The following is a 22,879-nucleotide window of genomic DNA, read 5'->3' on the forward strand; positions in this document are numbered from 1 at the left end:
GATACTGGGAATACAAGCAAGAGGAATCACCTTTTGCCATGGCCTGTTTTGAAAGAGTTGCTTCACAGATTTTCCCACTCCCTAAGATTGCAGAACTACCCAGCCCTGAACCAGCCCCAGCTCACATATAACCCAGAACTTAAGGAGAAGTGTACTTTTCTCTCTGCAGCAGATGGGATAGGAAGTGAACCAACCGGTGCAAATCATACAGGTAAATCACTTCTCTTCCTTCCATGAATGAACGGTATCATTTATATTCTTCAGTAGTTAATTGGGGTTGCGCTGGTCAGACTGAGCATGGTCTGAGGAGGGGCAGAAGCACTTGTGTGACAGAGGCCAGCCGCTGCAAGGTGAATTAGGGGAGGCCAGGGCTGCCCGCTGCCCAAGAAGTTTTGGCAGTAGGAGGGAAAGGCCTTTGTGAGAACTGGGCTCTTCAAAGTGTTTGGAAGAACTGTCTTTCAGTGCCATTTCTGTAGCTACAGGACATCTTTTATTTAAAGCTCTTTTCCCAACTTCCTAGAGGTTCTCTCTACAGCCCTCAGCAACAGCAAGTTAGCAAAGAGAGCAGAAAAAAAAATTCTTGGCTGTATGCTCCTTTTTTTTTCTTAGCAGTGGTTTGCACCTACTACAACTGTCCCGTCTCCAGCAAACCCTCTCTCCGTTGGCATTAGCAAGCAACAAACATGGGAAAGAGTGAATTTAGGTAACAAAGGATCTCACGCTTGCGTCGCTTTAATGAAACACAAGAGGAAAGAAGGGTGAATGGGCCGGTGACCATGGCACACTGAGCCCCTGCAGGACCAAAGCACATTAAATTTAAATCTGAACTCAGGAGCTAAACTGATGAGGCAGAAAAGTGAATGCAGAGATCACAGGAGTGAACAGGTAAAGAACTAGAATGAGAATGAGTCTTATATTTGTTGTAGTGCCCTTAATAAAGCACAACAAGGGCACAGTATGATGTGAGGCGCCGGTGCATTACATCGGACAAGCTCAATCCTTAAAGCATCACGGATGCCATGCCTTTCTAACTTTAAAGGGAATTGTTACAGCTCTCCTAGCATAGCAATGCCAAGCACGCTGCAATAAACAGCATGCGTACTGAAGATGTCTGCTATGTCTGCTCTGTTTCGCAGCTCCTTTCAGGTAGCTCAGGAGTGGTCTTTGGAAAAGTAAGAGTTCAAGGTTTGAAATGTTTATGGTTTTGTCACAGGCAAAATATGACATTAATCTTATAAAAAAGACACCAATTCCCTCACACATTGCTGCTAACGCTAGCAAATGAAGTCAGAAAACTGTTTTTATCTGTCTCTCTTTAGAGTTTTTCATTACACTTCTGTTAAAACATTTCTGCTGCTGCTTAAGCAAAAGAGTTGCACTGTTTAGCTTTGGATAAAAACGAACCTCTTGAAACCTTCCCTTGGTAAGGTCTTGCTCCTGCATACCTCGGAGCAAGCTCTGGTGCTGGAGACATGCCTTTTGCCAACCTGCCTGAAAACCATCCAAATGTAGCCAAGCTGTAACTCTGAAAGGAAAATCAAGACTGATCTTGATTGCTAAACTCTCTGCTGACATGGCACACCTTGGGAATGTGGAAATGGGAGTCAAGGAACTGATACCAGTTTTAGGGAAGGTGTGGTTACATCCCGCCTGCCCCGTCCCTTGCAGCCTTGTTGCCCTTCTGCCTGGTATTCCTTCTTTCCTTTCGCTAGCTTGCTGCCAACTCCTTCCCCCAGTTTTCTCATGAAATCCCATCATTCTATTTATCTTCCCCTACCAACATAACATGGGATTGTCAAACTCACCCCTGCTTTCGCTTCCTCTGCTCCCTATGGAGTAAGCTGCTGGAGAACAGAGGCAAGGAAGGGCCAAGTGGCTTTCCCAAGGTCACAGTGGGCACTGTGTGAAAGAGTGAAGGGCAAAGCAGTCTATTCTTCCCTCATCCTATTAATAGAAATTTTGGAATTATTTTACTGAAATTTTCCCCCAAATTTCAGCTAGAGGCAGATACCTAGCATGGAAAATATCAGCTCAAAAATGAAAGCCTGCTGAAATTTTAAGTAAACACAGTGGAAAGTACTGAGCAACCTCATCTGTTGCTATAGCTACACAAATTAATGAGACCAGCTATATTTTTTTTAAAACTGTCACCTTGTTATCCACCTAGCATTTCTGGCTCTTGGGAAAATGTCAGCCCCGCAAATTCAACTGGTAATTGCCATCATAAGAAATCCTTTCTGAGGAAATAATTAACATCTGCAAATCCATCAGCTGTTCTGGCTCTGTTGCCAACGTCTACCTGGAAATAATGTGAAACAACTTATTCGAAAGCCAATTGTTGCTCTCTGTGATGCTTGACTTGTATTTCAAAAAACAGCAAAAACATAAGCAGGGGTTAAATCCAGCTTTACTGCAACAAACCCTGATCCTGCTTGCCAAAATTGTTAAAATCTAGGTGCACGGACATAATCAAGGAAAGCTGCTTGGACCACTTTAAAAATCAGGCCACTATGGATTGGCGAAGGGCAGAATCACTGACTCTGTTGGTCTGCCATAAATACCAACATAACATAATAGCCTCCTTTGTGTAAGAGTTTTAAAACTAAAGAAACACCATATTTTTTTGACACTGAGATCTTTTTGTCTTTCCATAACATATAGTGATGAAGAGCTTTGAAGGACACGCCCTTCCGGGCTCTTACTTCCTAGGACTTGGACTCCTGTGGTGTGTGAAACACCCCATCAAGCACTTCATGCAAAAAGAGAACAAAATCTTCAGCGCCAATAAGTATTTTCAGTGTCTGGAGGTCCTTGAAGCAGTGGCCAAGACCTCCCTTTCTCTAATAGGTAAGTGCTCTATCACTCGATCTGCCTTTCACCGCTAGCACTACATTATTTCCCCCATCTGGGTAGCACCTTGGGATCAGTGCATGCCATTACAAACAACAAATACTCAGTTTCCTACATAATGGGAAAGGAAAGAGAATCTGCCTAGTGGGTTTTGAAGGACCTCTCCTGTCGTATTTCATAGATAAGCTTTAAGAAGATGTATCTGCCTTTTAACTTCAGAAAGATTGACAGGCATTTGTACAGTTAAGACAATCAGTCTCACTGCTTCTGTCAGAAGTACAGGTCCTCCACCCTGTCTGATTAATAATGACTAATATCATAATTAATACTGAATAAGCACTTACCCAACGCTTGCCTGACTGTATAATGAAGTCAGGCAAGGCCAGTTATTCCCTAGGAGAAGGGCTTTTTTTGGCACAGCGCCTGTATGTTCAGCTTTGACTTCCCCCTCTCTGTAGTAGACCTCAAAAGCCAGAAGCGCACAAACTTGTCTGTTTTTCCTAAGTATATCCATTTGTCTTAGAAGAGATACTACTGCTATACAAGCCTGGCCTATCACAGATGGTAAAGCTGTTTTCCTTCCCTTCCCTTGATTGCTCTTTGCCCTTGGCCAGGATTTTTTGCTGGGCAGTTCATTCCTGGGGGACCCTGCTTGCATCTCTACAACAAAAACGGTAACAGCTGGGTGAATCTGTTAGCCTGGACGCATGGAACCATGTACCTTGCCTACGGCCTCTCTGGCATAGCGGAAGTACTCAGCGCTCTCCACCTCAAGGTACTGCCTGGGCTGGACCACTTCATGCTCTCCCAAGCTATGTTCATTCAAGGTTAGTAGCAACAGACAGAGACTGTTGAAGCACTGTAGCCACGGGACTCACCCCTCTGACTGTGGACTCTCTCTCCTGGTCACAGCTACCTAAATACACAGGCTAAGCCTTTATGCTGCCTTTCAAGGAGTAGGGTGTTATTTCTGTAACAATGAAGCACTTAAGGCCTTTGCTGGCTCCTGTCCCCCATTCTGCCTCACATTTCTCTTGGGAAAGCCTAGCTGTGAAGATTAACACATTCCTTTCTGCCCAGGTGTCTTAACGTGTTCGGAATACCAGTGAGTTTTATGACTTTTGGTATGCCGCCAAAATCAGAGATCACGTATGACACTTTATCAGTAAAACTGACAAAAGCAGTAACAGGTAGACTGGACTTACAGCTTCCCTCTCTGCTTATCGCCAGCTTTCAGCATGCTTCACGGCTTTTACAGGTCAGCCTAAACGGAAAGTGTTCTTTCAGGAACGCTCAGAAACAAAGCACAGTTCAACCGCTTACCAAGTTATCGCTTGTCACTCAGGCCACCCCAGCTATGAAGTGGAACGCATTTCCTTAAACAAGGAAGGCAGTACAACAGGAGATCATCAATCCATAAAGCTACAGATACTCGATGGCTTTTGATTGTCTACCCATACCCATAGTTTCACTGTATAACTGAGAATGCAAGAAGAAAGGGAACAGACAGCTCCCACGATAGGGGGTCTTTCAGGCAGCTGGTTTAAGCAGGTGAAAAGTTCTTAGTGCACATACTCTGTTTGAGCAATCAAGCCTATTTCTGCATGAACGGAGAGTTTCTCTCTGTCTTGCACATACCAAGTAGCCACTGCTCCCCCAAGGATAAACCGAAAAATTTTCCCCTGCTGCTGAAAATTCATTCAGAATGGCACCTCAACACATTAAAGTCACTTACTCAGTTTCAAACAATGCCATCATCTTTTGAGATCCTTCCTTCCAGGCCCTTGTTAACTCTTTATGCGGCATTAGCGCAACAGGTAAAACAGCGTGACTTTCGGCAGGTCTGCTCTTCTATTTTCACGGCCACGACCGCCTTGCTCTGGATCAGCACGTCCACTTGTTGATGCTCCTTCCCATATTCGGTGGTGCCTTCTGCTCTCTCTTTGAAGTGTTCTTGCGAAACCGCCCGATCCTGGAGCTCTTAAAGACCAGCATGTTTCTGCTGCAAGGATCCTGGTTCTGGCAGGTGAGTTACTTTGTTCTCAGACTTGCAACCTGGCAGTGAGAATAAGTAACATCACAAGATATAGATGTAAGTCTTACTGAGCTAGTTTGGTGAATACTTCTAGGTCCTAAGGGAACAAATTGGTTCTTAAAACAATTTACCTATGATTCACCAGTTTTTAGGCCTCAAAGCAGTACGTCAAGATTAATCCATGCTGAAACTGGAGATTGATAGCATTTGCAACTGAATAGGAAAGAGGACTCCTCTACAAGCCGAAGGAGAATTTCACAGTATGCCATCACAGTCCACAGATGGGAACTCTGTTGGACTTGTGGGAAAGTAAATGTCAGAGATTATTTTAAAGGCAAAATGCTTAGGCTATTTTGGGAAAATGCAAAACTCAAAAATTGTAAGACCTCTCTCAACTGACAGGCTTGCGCCTCAGACAAATGAGAGCAATTTAACAATAAAACTAAATGGAATCTGAAAGACCTGAGTATACTACCTTTGTCTACCACAGTCTTCCCACACAGTCTTGGGTGGTAACTTTACATAAGATTCATCTGCCCTAAGCTAAATGTCCAAAAGCCCAAATTTGGGGTAGTCATCCACGGTTCTTTTAATAGTCAACAGAAAGAAACAGCTGTATCCAGAGAGCAATTCTTGCTATAAGAGGAATCTGAGAGGTCACATGAACGGCCCTCTGGAGGCAGCACTGGCTGCAAAAGCAGCCTAGGGTGAGCAATTCAGACTTCTGTATCTAGAATTTCAATGCACAAGTTAAGAACAATTCATCCAGCCACAATCTCTGGCTGCCATAATTTCCCCGTTGCAAATAGGTGCAACGTCACCTCTGTATCTCCAAGCAGCAACCTGGACAAAGACCGAGATATACTGCACCATTATTAGATGCTGGAGTGCTAATGAAGCCTAGGTTCAAAACTACACAGAGTATTCACACTACATTTTCAATTTCATCTTGATAAATGCAGAGGAGCCACAGAATATACTAATGGATTTAGGTATTTAGACTTCCTTTTTAGATCTAGCCTCAATAATAGCTAAGCAAACATGCCAAGGCAATCTGTTTTTCAACAGCAGCTCGAAGAAAAAGAGTATCACTCACTTACCAGCCTGCTCATAATACCCTTTCTTCTAACCAGATTGGATTTGTTCTGTACCCACCATGGGGTGGGCCAGGCTGGGACCAGTCTGATCATGAAAACATCATGTTCATTACCATGTGCTTCTGCTGGCATTATATGGCGATTCTGCTCCTTGTCACCCTCAGCTATCCCACCACTTACTGGTACGTAGCAGGGTTGAACAGCGGGAGGCAGGGTGGGAGAACTGCTATCCATGGTTTGCAAAAATGACCCCATGTTTCCATATACATCCACAAAACCACCATTAAATGACCATACTAAGCTGGAATTCAAAAGCATCACAGCAAGGCATCAGCTAGAGTGAATGACATCTAATGTGATAGCAGGTCAATAACTCAGGAACAGTTGGGCATACAAGATAAACAGAGGGAAGATGACAAATTCAAGCACCCAGGGGCTGCCTAGCCCTCAAAATTTATTGCACAGTTGTACAAGCAGGTGAACCAGCCCCCAAGGAGCAACTGAAAATGCAAACTGAACAGCAAAGCATAGAAGTATGTCTCTTTTCTGAAGTTATTAAAGACTAGAGCAGAGGACAGTGTTGACATTTAATCACTCTACTGGTGCCAAAATGCAAATTCCCGCAGCTATACTTGGATGCAAGTAAACAATGGAGAGAGTGAAAAATATAAGGCTATGCTTGAAGGGGCCAACGTAGCACAGAGGATCCACTTTTGATTTACAACATAACTACCGACATAACTATGTGATTCAAGTAACAGTTTCAGATAGACCTAACTTGGTTGTTAGCCAGCAACAGGTTATATTAACTATACCTATGCCGATATTATTCTCCTGCAGGTGCATTAAAATATGGAAGAAGTGTATCAGACTCCAAGATACCGAGAGACTGAAGTTTGTTAGAAGTTCCTACACTCTGCTCTTAAGAGCAACAGACCAGGAAGGAGATGGCTCCAAGCAGCCCTTTCTTCATTCCTAGAATCCAGATGGATTATTAAGAAAATGAAAGGATTTTTCTGTTGACTGCAACAGTAGGTGGAACTTTAGAGATTAGATCAGATTCCCACTTCTCCACAGAATTCCTATGCAATTTTAAGAGTAATTTTTAACCTCGTTTCATTACCAAACTTATGCGTTTTTACTTCCTGATGCCATTCAGCTCTCCAGTTTCAAACTGAAAGCTCCCCAGAGCCTATACAGTTTCTAATGAATAAGGCAGAGCAGAGATTCAGATTTTAGTCAGAATTTCAAGGTGCTACTCTGCTGCAGATAATGAATTTTCATAGTTTATTAATGGAACGGTAATGTTCACATGAACAGAAAATACTTAGTTGGGAAAGATTCTTTTAAACACTTTAAAGTTAGGGGGGAAAAGAGGTATGCTGCAGCTGTGATTATTTATAAACAAGCCAGGCACAAGAACAGCATTAAAGCCACAGCATAGGTAGATCTACAGGCATACAATCCCTTCTTTCCCACTCTGATTTGCCAGGTCTGTAACAAGTCACTGTACTTAAGGCTGTGGGGCAAAAGTCTAAACATCAGATTGCCATCATATAGTGCTATGCGAGCAGTACTCAGAAGGGTCCTGACGTTAGGCAACAAGTACCAAACTCACTCCAGGCAGGACTAGGTACTAAAGCTGAGTCTACTGCTACTTTGTCCCAGTTTCTATGATTCAGTTTTGCCATGTGAAAAACGAATAACAGGTTTTTGTATTTACCTAAAAACCGTGTGCCAATGACTTTAACACATTCGGAAGATGAAGATCAACTTTTAAAATATGCAAGTCATTTTCTAATTAACTATTTGCATTTAAAAAGGAACACTAACCCCAAAGAGAGTTCACTGGGCTATCAGGGCATCCTAATGTGGAAGAGGACACAGGAGCAAACAGCACCTGGAACATAGCCTAGGTTAAATATGCAGTCCCAGCGCACTCACGGACCAACAAACTAATTGAAGTCCTTCTCTGTCCTTCAGCCTATCATGCAGAAGTTAGAAGTTACTTATTAAAAACCAGGGGCCTTAACTTGCAATAACTGAAGAGTTATTTTTCAACCAGAGTGGAAGCAACTCATCTGATGGGTAGCAGCTGAACCACAGGACAGGCTGTACTTTGTTCTTGAAAGTTGGTAGTAAACATAGACTGTTTAATCCAGCACATAGGTCTTTCAAATACAAAGCTCACATAGTGACTGATGCTCTTTCCCCAGAGATCACAGGTTTCAAAAGCAAAGAGAACAGGCTTCAGCAAAGCAGTAACGAATGTAAAGGTAACTCACACGTTAGCAACCAGTTTAGCAAAGGCAGTGATGGAAGAAGAGAGGTGATGAGGCCCCAGAACAGCAAGACTCTAACAACTCTGCAGCAGCAAGAATCTCACGGCAAGACTAAATTATGCGATTAGATGCAGGCTTCCTGTTATTTTTTTTTTAAGCCTAGCACAGCCAAAGTCTCCTGTGTCAAATTCATGTAGCTAGTTGCAAGAGGATTCACACAAATTTAAGGTGTTCAACACTGTAACGTCTTTCAGCACTTGATTTTAGGTTTTGAGACTGAAGAATTTTATTAATAATGAAGAGAATTAGCATAACAGGATCCTGAATTTGTTTTGAATTTAGCAGTTCTTTTTCACATGAGCAACACAAGGAAGTTTTTAGTTGTCTCTTCCATTTCTTGTTTCAATTTTACAACTGGCTCTGGTGTCCTTTCTCAGGCAAAAGGACTTAAAAATTTCAGCACCTCCCTCCCAAACCACAGGCCTTCCTGCTGTCCACTTAGCTTATAGATTAAATGCGCAAAAGAGGTACAAATAGGTATAAAAATTGACAAAGCAGGAAAGGTGCTCAGAAAAGCTTTATCACTCTAAATTCTATCCCTGAGGCATACAAATTCAAGGAAATGCTTTAAAATGGTGTACTGGTGTGTCCTGCTTATTGAATTCTTGCAGCTATACCCTTTTTTTAAATTTAAATATCTGATTTCCTCCAACCCACCCCTGACCTAGGTTAGCTGTTGTACAGGAGGACTGAGACACGCAGCCTGAAGCCCAGTAAAGCTGCCTGCTCTGCTCAGGCGCAGTGGTTCTCAACAGCGACACGCATAGCGCCAACTGAGGCTTCTGCCGTGAAGTTCAGCTTCACCCAGAAAAGCACTGAACTATAAGATGTGGTTCTTTAAATAGATTATATTCAGTATTGGGTAACTCAGAGCAAAGCACATATTTTAAAAAAGAACACAAGGTAAAATATGTTAAAAAGGACCATCTTACAAAGGAAGATGGACAATCTATTAGCCCTTGACAGGCTAGACAATCATTGTACACAAAACAACAAGCTGTACAAAACCGAAAAGAGATGGCAGATAGGTTTGTAAGGCTTTCTGCACTTTTATTCTTTTCCTAGTCCAACATTTCTTCTGATCTCTTTCAAAGAATGCTTCCAGGTCACGTCAGAACAGCAACAAATTGGTCTCTGGTTACGTGCAAAATTCAAACAACGTATATAGAAAGATAAAATTGCAAAGATAAAAAAATCAAACTAAAGGCCAGGCTCACGGGTTAAAATATTTCTTCTGTCCAAGTCGGAGAGACTACAGTTTGGGTATATTTGAAATCATATTCCAATTTTTTAAAACAAGCTACGCTCTTTTTTGACTGATAAAAAGGTGGCTGAAGAAAACTAAACGAGGAAGTTTCCGGTGACCACTTTCTTTTTCCTTTTCAGTATATTCCATTTGCTGACACAGTTGTTCACACAATGACTTTCCACATCTCCTCCAGTTCTCACCCTTTCCCACGTTTACTAGCCTTTTTACAACAAGAACTGTCTTGACGAGGGACTCTTCCTGCCTTTAAGCATAACAAAGACTCTGACAGAAATTTGACATGGAAGTGGGATCTGCTCATCATGAAGTTTGAGCTCAGAGACAGGGGAGAGGTATTAAAAAAGTCTATAAATAGTAAACTGAATGTGTTAGGGATCTACTTCCAGGCTATGTTACAAACAAACTCTGGTGTCCAAGCCGCTGTCCTAAGTCACCTATATAAAAGTCTTGACAGCTAGTCTCCAGCAAAAGAACGTATCTTCATCATGACTTTGAAAAGCCACTGAATTAATCCTTCCAAGCAAGTTTCACTGGTTAAGGAAGACCCAAGATTAACTGCTTTGTCTACAACCCAAAATGCACAGAAACGAGAGACGGCCATTTGGAAAAAGCCATTCAGATGGGAAGAGAACAAAGAAGGAAGACATTTCTTACACGATCAATGCCAAAGAACTTGGCTTTGCACATCTGGACTGAAACATTTTGTTTTGTAAGCACAGCATCTTTTGCTGTGGAATTTCTACCTAGACATCACAATGCTGACTCCAGACAAGCAATGCGTGTTGCTTTTGGCACGTGGCGGATTTCAGTCCAATCCCTAACTATGACTTGCAGTTAGGTAGTCTCGGGTGGCTGGATGGAGGATGACAATGGAATCAGGCAAGTTCCTGAAAAATGATCCACTTTCAAACCAGTGTTCACAGCTGATCTTGGGTCTGTTTTGGAGATGGAGCAGTTGTCACGACCACAGTGGAAACTGCTTTGGTAGTGCCAGACACTGTTCCCTGCTGGAGATGGGAGGCTGGTACTGTTTGAATGCGCACCTGTTTGAAATGGAAAGAAAAAAATTCAACGCACGTCAAGAACAACCTCATGAGACATCGCACTTGCATCCCACTCCCACACTGGTAAATCACCTGCTTCCATCACAGCACAAATTCAGTTATATGAACAAGACCAAGCAGCAAAATACATGAAGAACAGACTCTGGCACAAGAAGATCAGGGCATCTACTGTTCACGTGGGATGGTAGCGAGAGATCTTGAGATTAGAGAGCAAGGACTAGTTTCAAGAAAAACATACATGTCAACTGCTTTTACAAGTTTTCAGAAGAATGACTTGGATCCTTTGGATACTTCACTTCTACAGGCTTGTTACTAACAGCTCTCAATGCAGATTACCTGTTTGGAATTACAGAACACTGCATCTGTAGACAGAGAGATGGATGTACAAAGAAGGGATGCAACTTCTCCGAGACATGGGGACCTGCAGATCCCAAAGTAGAGAGCACTACAAAAAAGCGAAGTGTATAGGAAGATTCCTTCAATCAGTCAGGAACACTTCCTGACAGGATTTTTGGTTTTACATTCATTATACTATCGGTACTTCAGAAACATCTAAAAAACATACCTGGATGCAAGGAAGGTAAAGGAGATGATAGACTGCATGAGCTTAATGTAGGCACCACAGCGAGGTTGTGTACCTGTCCTTTTTATGGAACCGCGTGCATCAAGTATAAAGTCCCCGTGGAGTTAAGTCAAGTCAGCAAAAAGCAAATGATCCCATCATTTTAAGTATCTTTACCTGCGTGGCCTGGCCTTGTTGCTGCAGCTGCTGCAGTTGCTGTGCAGTCAGAAAACTCACTGGTTTGTTCCCAGCAATCAGTTTTGTCCCTGCTGGCATCGTAGTCAGGATGATATTTCTACCCAGTCCACTGATGCTAAGGAAAGAGAATCGTTGAAAGGTCAGTAAACAGCACAGCAGGCCAGATCTCTCGGATCACAACGTTCAACCTCAGATGCCCCATTCCACCTTCAGGAGCTCCTTAGTGACTTCTGTGTCCCACTGTCACCAGTATTTATATAACCCTGTCCTCAAAACACACTCAGTCACATAAAAGCAGATAACGTGTATACAGTAACGAGGTATGTTGTAAGACAAGCTACGCTGAGATAAATGCATTAATTTTTGGTTCATCTACAAAAAGCGCTTTCTCAGTTCTGCCTAAACTGTTCTTCCGGTGCTAAGAGATCAAAGTTACTTATCTAATTCGCTAATGATTTTTTTTGTCTGACAACACTGACCGATACAAAAGTGACAAGTTTATGTCAACACTTCTCATGACAAGAGAACATTACTTTACTTTATCACATGAATTAAACCCTTTAACTCTCAGCTGTGCACCACCCTGGGTTAGTCTAATCAGACCTGAACACTTCCAAAGGAATGCAAAAAATAGCTAAGCACACAGTGTTCTGCCTTGAAGATTTAACGAAGGGGGACACTACCAGAATTCATGGAAGAATAAACAAAAAGACTTCAATACCTGAATGCCAGAGGAATTTGCACCGATGCAGTTAACACTGCACTCGTTTCTTTAACAGAAAGAGATAGCCTCAGATTATAAATATTTTTAGGTATGTCACCAGGTTATTTCTTGCTCAAACACACAGAATTCATCTAATAACTACTGTCAAGCAAAGAACTTTTTTTTTTCTCTGCAGCAGATCGCGAGAACCTACGTCCCAGGGCACCTAAACAGAGACTGCGTTCTTATCACAAGACGCTGTACTAATTTAGTTTCCTGCAGTTAATGGACCTATTAACAGACTGCAGGTCACTTCCACCCTCCGCTCTCTAGGTCTCTAGGAACCTGATTGATCACAGACCTTCCTTAGCCTATTTTTAAAGCAAAGCTACCAGGTGTTGCTTGCTGGTATACATGCAAAGTACTCACTTGGCCCCAAGGTTGCCCTTGATGATGGGGGCAGTCACCACACTCTTGCCTTTCACTGGCTGGCTGATCACTGACAGAGGCACTGTTATTCGTGCTGGTAGTTTACCCTAGAGAAGTTGAAGAACGTATGAGGAGCAGTGGGGAGTTCAGCAGAGAAACTGCTTGACAACATGCAATTACCATGCAGTTTGCTTTTTAGGAGTCTTGGGAGTAGAAACCAACAGCAGCTTTGCTGATGAAATCTGTGCCTTCAAACTGTATTAAACTGGGAATTCAGTAAAAAAGTTAACACAAGTAACGAGCACTTTTAGTTCTGATACCGTTCCAAGGGAAATTATTCCAGAGGGGCAGGGCAAGACGCTTAACTGCAAGAGGTAGGACTTTAGATAAGCGAAGTTTATTTTATTTACTCTCAACAGGCGTTAAGGGAAGACAGACATCTGACTGTTGTTCTAGTCATTCGGCATTTAACCACAATTCCAACACAATGAAATTAATTGCAGACTCATGTTCTACAGTACTTAATTTGAGCCCTTGTGGATATAAAGAGACATAAACCATCAGTATCTTTAGCGTTCCCCTTTCTCACCCACCTCCAGAAAAAGCTTAGTATTACTTACTGCCTGGGACGTGGATACTACTGTGGTGCTCACGGGTACCTGCCGCACAGCAGTGGCTCCTGTGCCTATAGTTATGGGAGTCCCTGCAGCCCCTGAGGCCACAGCTACTGCTTTCGACACTGTGGCACTCACGGTCGGTAACGAGACAGCTGAGGTATGGACTGTGCCAGGCACGCTCACTGCTGAGGAAGAGGGCACTTGCTTAGCATGAGTAGCTACAGTAATGGTCTGCCCAGCTTTGGGTGGCATCACCCCCAGCCCCTGCACAATTCTTATAGTAGCAGCCGGTTTGGCCTCAGTGGATGCCACCGTAGTAATGGCTTTGCTCTTCTGGTCTGCCACAGTCATGCCCAGAGCAGGCATCAGTCTGAAAGCGGAGCTCGCTGGCTCTGCAGTCTTTAAGTCAGGAGTCACTTTAACCACTGTGCTTCCAGCCGGGCTGGAAGAAGCAGAAGTGGCTGTGCTAGTCTTGGCTGGAGAATCAGCAGTCTGAACAGGATTGGATGTCACGTGCAAAGTTGCCGAGATGCCCTTCCCACTAGCACTGCTTCCTGCAGCTGCTGTGAAAAGGTCCTGAGTGAGTTTGACAGTAGTGACTTGAGATTTGGCCAGGGTGGCCATCATGTCCGGGGTGATACGCAGCACGGTCTGTCCCTTCGCATCCGTGGTGATTGAGGATGGGGGCAGGCGCAACACATCCTTTCCTTGGATCCGAAAATTGGTAGCTGTGAGTGGGATACCACTTCCCGGCTGGGTCTTCATGCCAAGTTGCCCTGTAATAGCCACCTGGAAGAGATCACAGAAACAACTATATCAAACCAGGACCCAGTCCAAGGCACAGCCAGACACAAAGTAAAAAAACTTCCCAACAGGACGGTATTTGCTCAGCGGCTGATACTCTTTCCTCCTATAAAAACTGAAACGACATTTCAGCAGGCTGCTAGCACTCGCTACGTAGCTGAAACAGGTTTTGGTTGCTCATTAGATGGCATTTCCAAAACCATATCAAAATTCGAAACACTACGGAGTTTGCTTCTTTTCCAAACATCCTAAGATGCTAAGTCAAAGAACCTGCACAAACACATTCCTCCCTTGTACGTTGTCCAGATGCACAGAACGCAGTTTTTGGTCCGCTATGAGCGCATGAAAATGGGGCTCAAACACAGCAAAAGAGCAACTGCCTAAATCTGTATGGTGAATCAACTCACGCAACAATATGGCTCACTATCGCTTTCACTATCTTTTCACATTTGCCCATCAAGTCTGTCACAAACAGGAAACACCTGAATCACCAAGTCCGCTTCCTCATCCCTCCCTCTCTCTCACCTGCTTGATGATATTCTGGCCAGCTACATTCTGGATGACAGTGGTAGAGGAGGTGCTTGTAGCAGAACTGCCTGGAGAGCTGGTTACCGGCTTTACAGCAGGACTGGGTGCTGCAGACAGTCCTGCCACAGTGATGCCCGTCTGTCCTGTCACAGAGCTTCCCGGTCTTTGCACCTGCACTGGGCTGGTTTGAGCTTTCACTGGTAGAGTCATCACAGCCTATAGCAGGACACAGAGGCAGCTTATGAACAGGCTAATACTCATTCTTTTCATTTTATGCCTTAGCTTCCAAGTTCTGTGGACTCTTTGGCTGTTATGCTACATTAACTGTGTCACAGAAATAAAAAACGGGGAGGAAAAAAAAGAGACACAACAGTATTCTGTGCAACTGTTTCTATGCTCCTGTCCTGCAGTCAACTGCATGTTCCACATAAGCAAGTAAACCCTGTTCACTATTCCAAAAATACTAGGGAGCCCCACAGGATAGAAATCAGGGTCGCTTCGCCATTTCCACGCAGCCCCGCAGTCTTACCTGCGGCAGCACTTTGGTTTGTGTGGCTGTAGCTGGAACGCGGATCTGAGGCACTGACGTTGACTGCTGCTGCTGGGTTACCACTGGGGCTTGCTGAGACACAGCTGGGAGGCTGGACTGGGCAGCGACCACTCGGACCTGGGACAGTCCTGACGACGTGGTGTGACTTACCACCCGGGTGGGAGGCGGCTGTGGCCCAGGCTGCGTCTGTGAACTCTGGGCTGTAGAAAGCAATGTCCCAAGCTGTGGCATGGTAGGGGATGATACCAGAAGAACACTACAGAAAAGACAAAGCCAGCAGGTCAGCAAAGATGTAGGAGATGACAGAGGGGATCAGAACATTCAGAAGTGATGCAGGAGACAGAAGCATGGCATACCTTTGGCTAGGTTTTGCTGGCTCTGATCCAGCACTAGGTACGCTCTTGCTAACCACAGACACTGGTGGGGGTGAAATAGGTGTTGCTGGTAACGCTGGTGCAGTTGGTGTCACAGGAGTCACAGGAGTCGGCGGCATGCTCGAGTCACTAAGGCTCAGCTGACTGGGCTCTGATGTGCTGCTAGGGAGCGCTTTCACAGAACTCTCCTTGCTACTAGATTTCTGCAAAGAAACCACATACAGCATGAGGTCTTGACAGAATCTGGCTTTGATTGCTCATTCTGCAAAGAACGAGATGTGCATTTGAAACTGAGGTCTATAGGGATATGAATGATGTCCAAAATCCTGAGGTGCAAAATCCCGAAATCACCGATGAATGACTGTCCTCCTCCCTCCGCTGCAGCCACTAGCGAGCTGGGCAGTTTGACTGCCCCTGTTCTCAAGCAGAAATGCATCTCAGCAGCGACAGACATTCATAACATTCGGAAATTTTCCACCTTAGTTAGTTTGCCAATTGCAACTATTTTAAGGACGTTTGATATTAAAAAAGAGAAAAAAAAAAAAGACATCCAAACCCTCACAGCTTAAGCACAGCAAGGGGGAGCAGATGTGATGCACGCTCTGTGCCACAGATTAACCTCAAAACTGCATCTGAAGAGACCATTCCTAAAACAGGGGGCACAAATCAATTCCTTTGAACTTTCTGCTGAGATCAACAAGGATAACAGTGGAAGCTGCAAGAAGCAACAGCTTCTGTCCTTCCCTCTTCATTTCGTTCAGTGGTACAAGACTAACGCTTGTGTTCACATACACAGAGTGAATTGATAAATCGAATAGGAGGGAATTTTCATTAGCTGCTGTGGATGCAAAATGTATGGATTAGGTTATGTCCCTATCTCATTCCCAATCCCGAAAGTATCTGCGCAAACCTGTGCAAAGAAACTTACCATTTTAGCCGGAGGTTTTGGCTTCTGCTGAAGGGCTTTCTTAGCCTTTGCTGCAGCAGCTTGAGCCTGGTGAATCCGTTCTGTGAATATAAATTACTAGTTACAGTTCCTGAACAGAGGCAAACTGAGTTAAGAAAGTGGTTATCCAACACTATAAATACGTTTTCAGACAATAAGAAATTAAACACACATGTACACAGAGTCAGGCACTAGCCAAAAGAACAATACCAAGCAGAATAAGCCAAAAAAAGGCTGAAACAAAGATGTGCTAGAAGCTGTCAATGTACATATGTTTGTAGTTCTTGCACACAGGGATGTTAATTTTTCTAACAAATACTCATTTCGAATTGACACGTTAATCTGCAGGACTGGACTTAAGAGCTGATGGACTACTGTTAGCAAACCGACTACAGAAAAAAGCTGGACTGACAAATTAATGCTCATCATGCAGCTGGAGTGAAGAAGCTCAATAGCAAAATGGAAAGCAAAACACAAAATTAGATTTATAAACATCTTCACTTTGGAAGATATAGAATAGGGTAGTACCACCAGGCCAGGCTTACCAAACTCTTCCTCACTCCTATCCCGGTGCAGGTATATCCACAACTTGCGGCCAATATCGTACTTCACACAGGGATCTTTCTCATAATGCAATCGGTCCAAAGCACCACTAACAACAGTATTAACCTGAAAATTTGGAATTCACAGTATTACAAGATGCCCCAGCCTGGGCCAACTAAAGGTCACGAATAGGAAAGTTGATCCTATTTGGCATATAACTGTAAAAAGTTGCTAGCAGTCTTCATTTGAGTAAGGAACGACTGTTCTTAAAGAGCAGATGTTGCAGCAGAAGATGCTGCTTTTCTACTCAGATTGAATGGAACATCTGCCAAGGCCGAGGTCTCTGAGAACTGACAACGTTTCTCAATCTGAAGTGAGAGCAGCTATATGACACAGTACTAATTGTGTGAACTTTCTAGCTGTTTTTCCACCAGCCAGAGTTCAGCGCAGCCACAGCTCACCAGAACGGTATATAGCTCTCCTCCGCAAGTCTCAAGAAGCACAAAAGTGATCAGACCTTAGTCAGTGAATACTGCCTGGGTCTGCTGCAGTGTATTTTAGCAGAGCCTGTTGGAGGTTAAGACGTGACATCCAACTTACTTGAGCACTTGTGACATCAGGAGCAAGGAACTGGGAATCTTTAAGCAGCTCACAGATTTCCGCACGAGTTCCTTCTCCGTTAGGAAGGCGAGCAGCAGCGTCACGAACTGAAACAGAAAATCAGAGCTTAAACTTACAGCCTTAACTAGGTGTCTGCATTCAAGTTCTTCAGCAGATATGTTTCTGTGTTGCTTTCTTATCCTTACTCTCATAGTGCTTACTTGCTCACTAAAATCTAGCCCTCGTGCTCCCCCAGGGCCCCTGATTGACTCTATGAGCACACTGTAAAGGATTCTTTTAAAGTACATCAGTTGCGATGGCTTGGTTCTGAACTTGGGGACTGGCACTCCATTCCTGAATGACTATGTACCGCCCCAACTTCACAACACTATACTCAAGCCAGTACTCATGGTTTTCCAGCTATCTGAGCCTTAGATCCAGCCAGCCTCACGGACTCTCTCTTCCCTCTACTTCCCGTCTTCTCTCAGATCAACAGTAAACAGAGAGAAGCTTTCTTTTCTAGCTATTCCTGCTCCCAGCATTTCATCCACCTTTATTCCATGTGACTGTCGTCTTCTTCACTTAGGTCATCCCAGTCCACCCACCTTTTCCCTTTATAACGTAGATTCCCATTGTTTGAGGGGACGGGGATGCCTTTAAGTTTCTTGCAGAGGATGCCATCACCTTACCAAGGGACAAGATGGTGACATAGGCTGGTCTGTCTGAGCGCAGGAGAGAATGCTCTCGGGCTTTGTTTAGTGATGTTTCCTTGTCAAACACCCCCTTCACAGGACCAACAACTGACTCAAAGCCATGCATACGGAAGGTGAAAGCCTTGTGGGGCTGGCTGTAGCGGTAACGTTCCTGTATTTGGAAACAAGAGGGACACAACTTAGCAGGAAACACACAGAGAAAAAGCTTGTGCTACGCAACACAACACGTGTCTTGAAGCTTGTGCTACGCAAGTCGTGAAGAGGAGAGACAGAGCATTTATACTATAATATATTACAATAAGTTAGTATCATTCTTTAGAGAGAAAAATACTTTTTCTTCTAAAATTAAAAGCTGAAATACTGCTGTATAAACTCATTTCTGATTAAGGCAAGCACAAACTTCTTCAAGCGGAATATAAAGCACCACCTAACTGAAGTGCCCAGGTACAGCACGTTAGGTTCACTGTTGAGCTGCTGCACAGACTGCTTTCACCGGTGTGAAAGATCATGTGTCCTGGCTAGCAAACACCCCTTCCCCCAGCGACAACCTGCCATTTCTTCCTCTCCTAACCTGGCAAAAGAGAGAGTTCCAAAATTTAACCTGCGTACCCTACCAAGCAAACAGCACGTGTATTCAGGGAGGACAATCCTTACCACACGTTCACCCTAACGCATGCATTCTTACAGTAACGCCACAAGCCTTAAAACCGCAATGGAACTCGTGTCTACTACGGACAACATAACTAAGTGTTCGCGTACACTTATTCCCACTTCTCGTCTCCTTCTGTGTACACATACTCAAAAACATATACAGATGCAATCCTCATATGGTGGGAGACTGCAGAGGAGATGGAAATATTTGCATCACCAATTTGAATTAATTTTGCACCAAACCCATTGGAAACAGGTGTTTTTGAAATAAAGAACGAGGCTGTAACTTCAGCAAGTTTTACCTGAGCCGAGATACCTACCTGAAAGCAGAAGAAATCTGTTACTTCTTTGTGTCAACAAAGTTTCTAGAGAGTATACAACTGCCATCAAATAAAGATTTTCTTGTTTTAGCTCCCAATAATGTTTCAACGTGTGTTTCTAAAACTGAGAAGTTTCTCTTCTTACCTGCTCCTGAAAAACACGTTTCTCCTCTCCAGTGCTGGGTCGGACTACATAGTCAGTCCTTCTGAAACAAAGATCACCATCAGCTCTGTGCAACAAGGCAACCGCAATTCCAAAGGATATCCCAAAGGATTAGCCATCTCACCCTTTCTGCAGATTCTTCGCACACCAAAGAACAAATTCTGAACGCATTTACGCTAATAAAAATGAAAAGTCCTGCAGAGATCTTAAAATATGCTCTATGCCCTATCTGGAGGTAAGCAGGGACTGTAAATAATCTAGTAATCAGAACACAAGCTAAGTTACAGGTCTGCTCAGATAACATAAATGAACTTGGGACAAACTAGTTCATTTTTTGAAGTCTAGTCACCACATTTATAAAATCAGACTATCCAATTCCCTCCTGCCCCCATGACACAATTTGTATTCCCTTCTGCCCCCATTTGTATTTCAGGCAGCTAGCTGTTCAGATCCAGAGACGCAAGGATCAAACTCCATAGCTTTAACATGCACTGCAGAAATAAGTTTTCAACCAATACTTATATACTTACACCCTGGGAACTGGTGTTGTGGCATCTGAGCTGTCTTCGTTTTCCTGTCAAAAGACAGAGAAAAGTCAATATTCAATATTACTCGGGTTTTGTGCTGCTAAAAGGTGATCCTTCTGACTCACCTTGAAAAAAGTCTGGTCTTTGGTCTCCAACCAGAGTTGGAAAAGTGCTGCCAATTCTTTCTCGTGATCTTGGCAAGAACCTAGTCCAAGAAGTCAAGGAAAAGAGGAAATAGAAGTCTCGTATCTGTTATGAAGCCAGCACCCTGCTGCTGCTACTTCCCAATCATCTCCCACTCCCTTCCCACCTCAATGCATCACCAGTTAGAAAGCAACTTCCACACTTCACAGATGCTCCAGCTTTGCTGCTTGAACACATTCAGGCTCAGAAACATGCTAAAGCCTAGTTAGTCCCCTATGTCGGTATGAAGGGCCGTGCTTCAACTTCAGGCATGGCAGGCAAGGGACTTTTGAGACGCAGCCACCTGATACTGGCAGGTAGGTCCCACTCTGCAAGTAAACCCGGTCACCCAATCCCTGAGCAGAAACAGGTGCCTACACAACCTCCACCAAGGATTGTAAAAGGGATTGGAGGAATACCTTCCTAACTCCAAACCTCAGCCTGTTTGAGCCTGCAAACACGATCAAGAATCATGGCAATTACTGAAGAACAGAACGTTTTGCCTACGAACTAAAGCCACAAACAAAAAATCAAGACATCTGCAACTAACTCACTGTGAGCCTGGCCACTTTATTATTAATTTATTCTTTGATTCCCTCTTTTAAAATAAGAATAATATGAGTTTGTTCCACAGAGAAGCTTAACTCCTTAAGAATTGTAATAACTTATAATTACTCTGAACACTCAGAAAGTATGATCTACAGAAGAGAAAAGATGAAGGTGTTTAAGCAGCTTTGAAGGGTAGGTATAAACCTGGTTACATCAGCAACACAAAGAAATAAAGTCCAGGGCCTTTGCTCACTTATTCTCTGCCTGTTGCTGACGCTTATGTCTGGTGACAGTCTTGAAGATAAACGCAACGTGGCATAGCTAAGAGAAGAGAAAAGCCCTAACCAATGAAATAACCACTCTGCATGTCTCTCTCTGGGCTGCAGCGTGCTAAAAAGCAGTCATGGAGAAAACCTTTACAATAGTAGAAATCATAGAAGAGCACAAGTTACTCACCAAGCAATTTCCACTGCTGAGTTTTTTCCTTGAATTCAACAAAAGGGGAGAAGCTAGAAGGAACATCTGCAATGAAAGACATGCATTTCATAGACATCATACCATGGTGCACCCCCAAAATCCTACTGTTACATTACAAGCTGTTCAGTTAAACTTATTAATGACAGACAAAGCATTTTAAGTGATTATGTAAGTGCATCTCCACATTTGTACTCGCCCAAAGGGAAGGCTAGCATCTCAGAGTAACACTGCAAGCGTAAGAAAAGAACAGAGCAGGATAAAGAGCCTTTCACCTACAGGTTGTCAGATGAGATCCTTTTCATGCAGTGAAGCAGCAGAAACTGTTACTGTACGGTGACAATTCTTGGGCTCATGTGACGCAAACTTGAGACTTACAGTAATCACCAGCACTGCGGATAATATTAGGCATCCACGCTGCAAAGATCATTACAGTCTACACCGTCCCCCCCTTTAAAACTCCTAGCTAAAGCAAATGAGAATCACAGAATAATTTAGGCTGACAGGAACCTCTAGAGCTTAGCTGGTCCAACCCCCAGGTCAAAACAGGGCAAGCTTCAAGTTGCCAGTAGATTGCTCAGGGCCTCATCTAGTTGATTTTTGACCACCTCCAAAGACAACCACAACGTCTTTGCACCAGGCCGAAAATAATCTCTTGTTGTTTCAAGCACAGGATCACAGGTAGGAGAAAACAGCAGTGCCACAATCCTAATAGCGCCCCCCTCTGTAGGTATCTAAATAAAAGGTTAGTCTACAGGGCTGACTGCCAAGAACTTTTTAACAATTAAAAAAAAGCCACTCGACGTATATTTTTGCATAGTCAGTAACGAAGCTGGATCTAATCTAGTACACACACACACACACACACAAAATAAGTCTATCACTCTCAGGAAAATAAAAGCCATAATGCCCATCACAGAAACATAGCCAAAAATGCAACGATTTATTGCAGCAATGTTGATTGGAGTTACAATATAAACGAGCACTGATTAGAAGTGAGGTACAAGCATCATCATTATTTTGAACAGCCATTCTTACCTCTGCTGTCACCTGTCAAGTACTGCAAGGCAGGCAAAACCAGTTCAGACCAGTTGGGGGCAAAGGAGAACCAGTTATTTAGTGTGCTGGCAGGAGAAGACTGCCAATCTAGAACTTTATCCTCAAGCTGAAAAGGAAAAAAAATCCTATTAAAGATATCATGATTTGAACTACGAATGCTTTGATACAAGAAGAAAACAGAACTGCTAAACACGTCAAGGGAAAAGAAATATATATATATACACACATAGTAAAAAGAAAAAAAAACACCTGACTTTTTCAAGTAATCCTAAGATGGTACTTCAGGCAATTGACACTGAAAAGGGGTAAAAACATCCCACACCATCGCTGGCCCTAACATACGTAATATAGCTAACCATGATCTGAAAAAACGGGTAGGGAAAGAGATACTTACAAATTGAATAGATTCAGGTTTTGAAACATGGTAAAAACAGAATGTGGTACACACTTCCGAAGCGTTGGCAGTTTTTAATCCGTAATTTATGCTCATATAATTTATAGCAGGATATTTCCAGAGAAGATCTCTGCTATACAGCTGTCCAAAACTCTATTCCCTAATTTTCCTTTCTGAAAAGATTCCTGTAAGATGTGTGGGTGGTTCCTTACCACAGAGAGACTAGCAGGTCCTTCCAGAAACAAAATCTCCAAAAGAAGGAAAAAGAAGCTAGAAGATATTTCATTTACTCCAAGGCATGGCTTCATCTCTTCAAGAGGTCTTCAGCGGAAAGAAA

The 22,879-nt window shown here is 43.4% G+C and overlaps 3 protein-coding genes across 6 annotated transcripts in view; 1 reads left to right on the top strand and 2 right to left on the bottom strand.

Moving 5' to 3' along the window:
* ST14 (ST14 transmembrane serine protease matriptase) overlaps window positions 1–4,721 on the bottom strand; it is a 44,792-nt gene extending 40,071 nt beyond the window's left edge. The window contains exon 1 of the mRNA XM_009680450.2: window positions 4,586–4,721. The gene's annotated coding sequence lies outside the window, so the exon portion shown is untranslated. The remainder of the gene's footprint in view (window positions 1–4,585) is intronic.
* On the top strand, window positions 1–8,902 carry LOC104147661 (transmembrane protein 45B-like). The gene is made up of 6 exons (XM_068917029.1): window positions 1–211; window positions 2,662–2,847; window positions 3,465–3,677; window positions 4,692–4,876; window positions 6,019–6,164; window positions 6,823–8,902. The coding sequence occupies exons 2-6, from the start codon at window positions 2,664–2,666 to the stop codon at window positions 6,959–6,961; spliced, it is 867 nt and encodes a 288-aa protein (XP_068773130.1). The 5' UTR covers window positions 1–211; window positions 2,662–2,663; the 3' UTR covers window positions 6,962–8,902.
* NFRKB (nuclear factor related to kappaB binding protein) overlaps window positions 8,526–22,879 on the bottom strand; it is a 20,515-nt gene continuing 6,161 nt past the window's right edge. For 2 of the 4 annotated variants that reach the window (XM_068917012.1, XM_068917016.1), the window contains exons 10-26: window positions 22,755–22,863; window positions 22,128–22,254; window positions 21,072–21,137; window positions 20,009–20,088; window positions 19,887–19,930; window positions 19,339–19,399; window positions 18,199–18,373; window positions 17,510–17,616; window positions 16,912–17,035; window positions 16,349–16,428; window positions 15,403–15,623; window positions 15,026–15,302; window positions 14,494–14,712; window positions 13,168–13,953; window positions 12,548–12,654; window positions 11,395–11,530; window positions 8,526–10,634 (exon numbers count right to left, since the gene is read on the bottom strand). In XM_068917012.1, coding sequence (XP_068773113.1) covers window positions 10,509–10,634; window positions 11,395–11,530; window positions 12,548–12,654; window positions 13,168–13,953; window positions 14,494–14,712; window positions 15,026–15,302; window positions 15,403–15,623; window positions 16,349–16,428; window positions 16,912–17,035; window positions 17,510–17,616; window positions 18,199–18,373; window positions 19,339–19,399; window positions 19,887–19,930; window positions 20,009–20,088; window positions 21,072–21,137; window positions 22,128–22,254; window positions 22,755–22,863 — 2,845 coding nt within the window. In that variant the 3' untranslated portion in view covers window positions 8,526–10,508. Of the gene's footprint in view, window positions 10,635–10,991; window positions 11,101–11,394; window positions 11,531–12,547; window positions 12,655–13,167; window positions 13,954–14,493; window positions 14,713–15,025; window positions 15,303–15,402; window positions 15,624–16,348; window positions 16,429–16,911; window positions 17,036–17,509; window positions 17,617–18,198; window positions 18,374–19,338; window positions 19,400–19,886; window positions 19,931–20,008; window positions 20,089–21,071; window positions 21,138–22,127; window positions 22,255–22,754; window positions 22,864–22,879 lie in introns of all 4 variants that reach the window. The other 2 variants (XM_068917015.1, XM_068917013.1) reach the window with 2 other exon arrangements.

Source organism: Struthio camelus, chromosome 22, assembly GCF_040807025.1.
Source record: "Struthio camelus isolate bStrCam1 chromosome 22, bStrCam1.hap1, whole genome shotgun sequence".
Lineage (NCBI taxonomy): Eukaryota > Metazoa > Chordata > Aves > Struthioniformes > Struthionidae > Struthio > Struthio camelus.

What these genes read in the sequence shown, in the direction of transcription:
- LOC104147661 (XM_068917029.1), top strand. Translation starts at nt 2,664, where the DNA reads ATGAAGAGCTTTGAAGGACACGCCCTTCCGGGCTCTTACTTCCTAGGA. An exon ending in CCAAGCTATGTTCATTCAAG is followed by an intron (nt 3,678 to 4,691) that starts GTTAGTAGCAAC and finishes GACTTTCGGCAG; the next exon opens with GTCTGCTCTTCTATTTTCAC. An exon ending in AAGGATCCTGGTTCTGGCAG is followed by an intron (nt 4,877 to 6,018) that starts GTGAGTTACTTT and finishes TCTTCTAACCAG; the next exon opens with ATTGGATTTGTTCTGTACCC.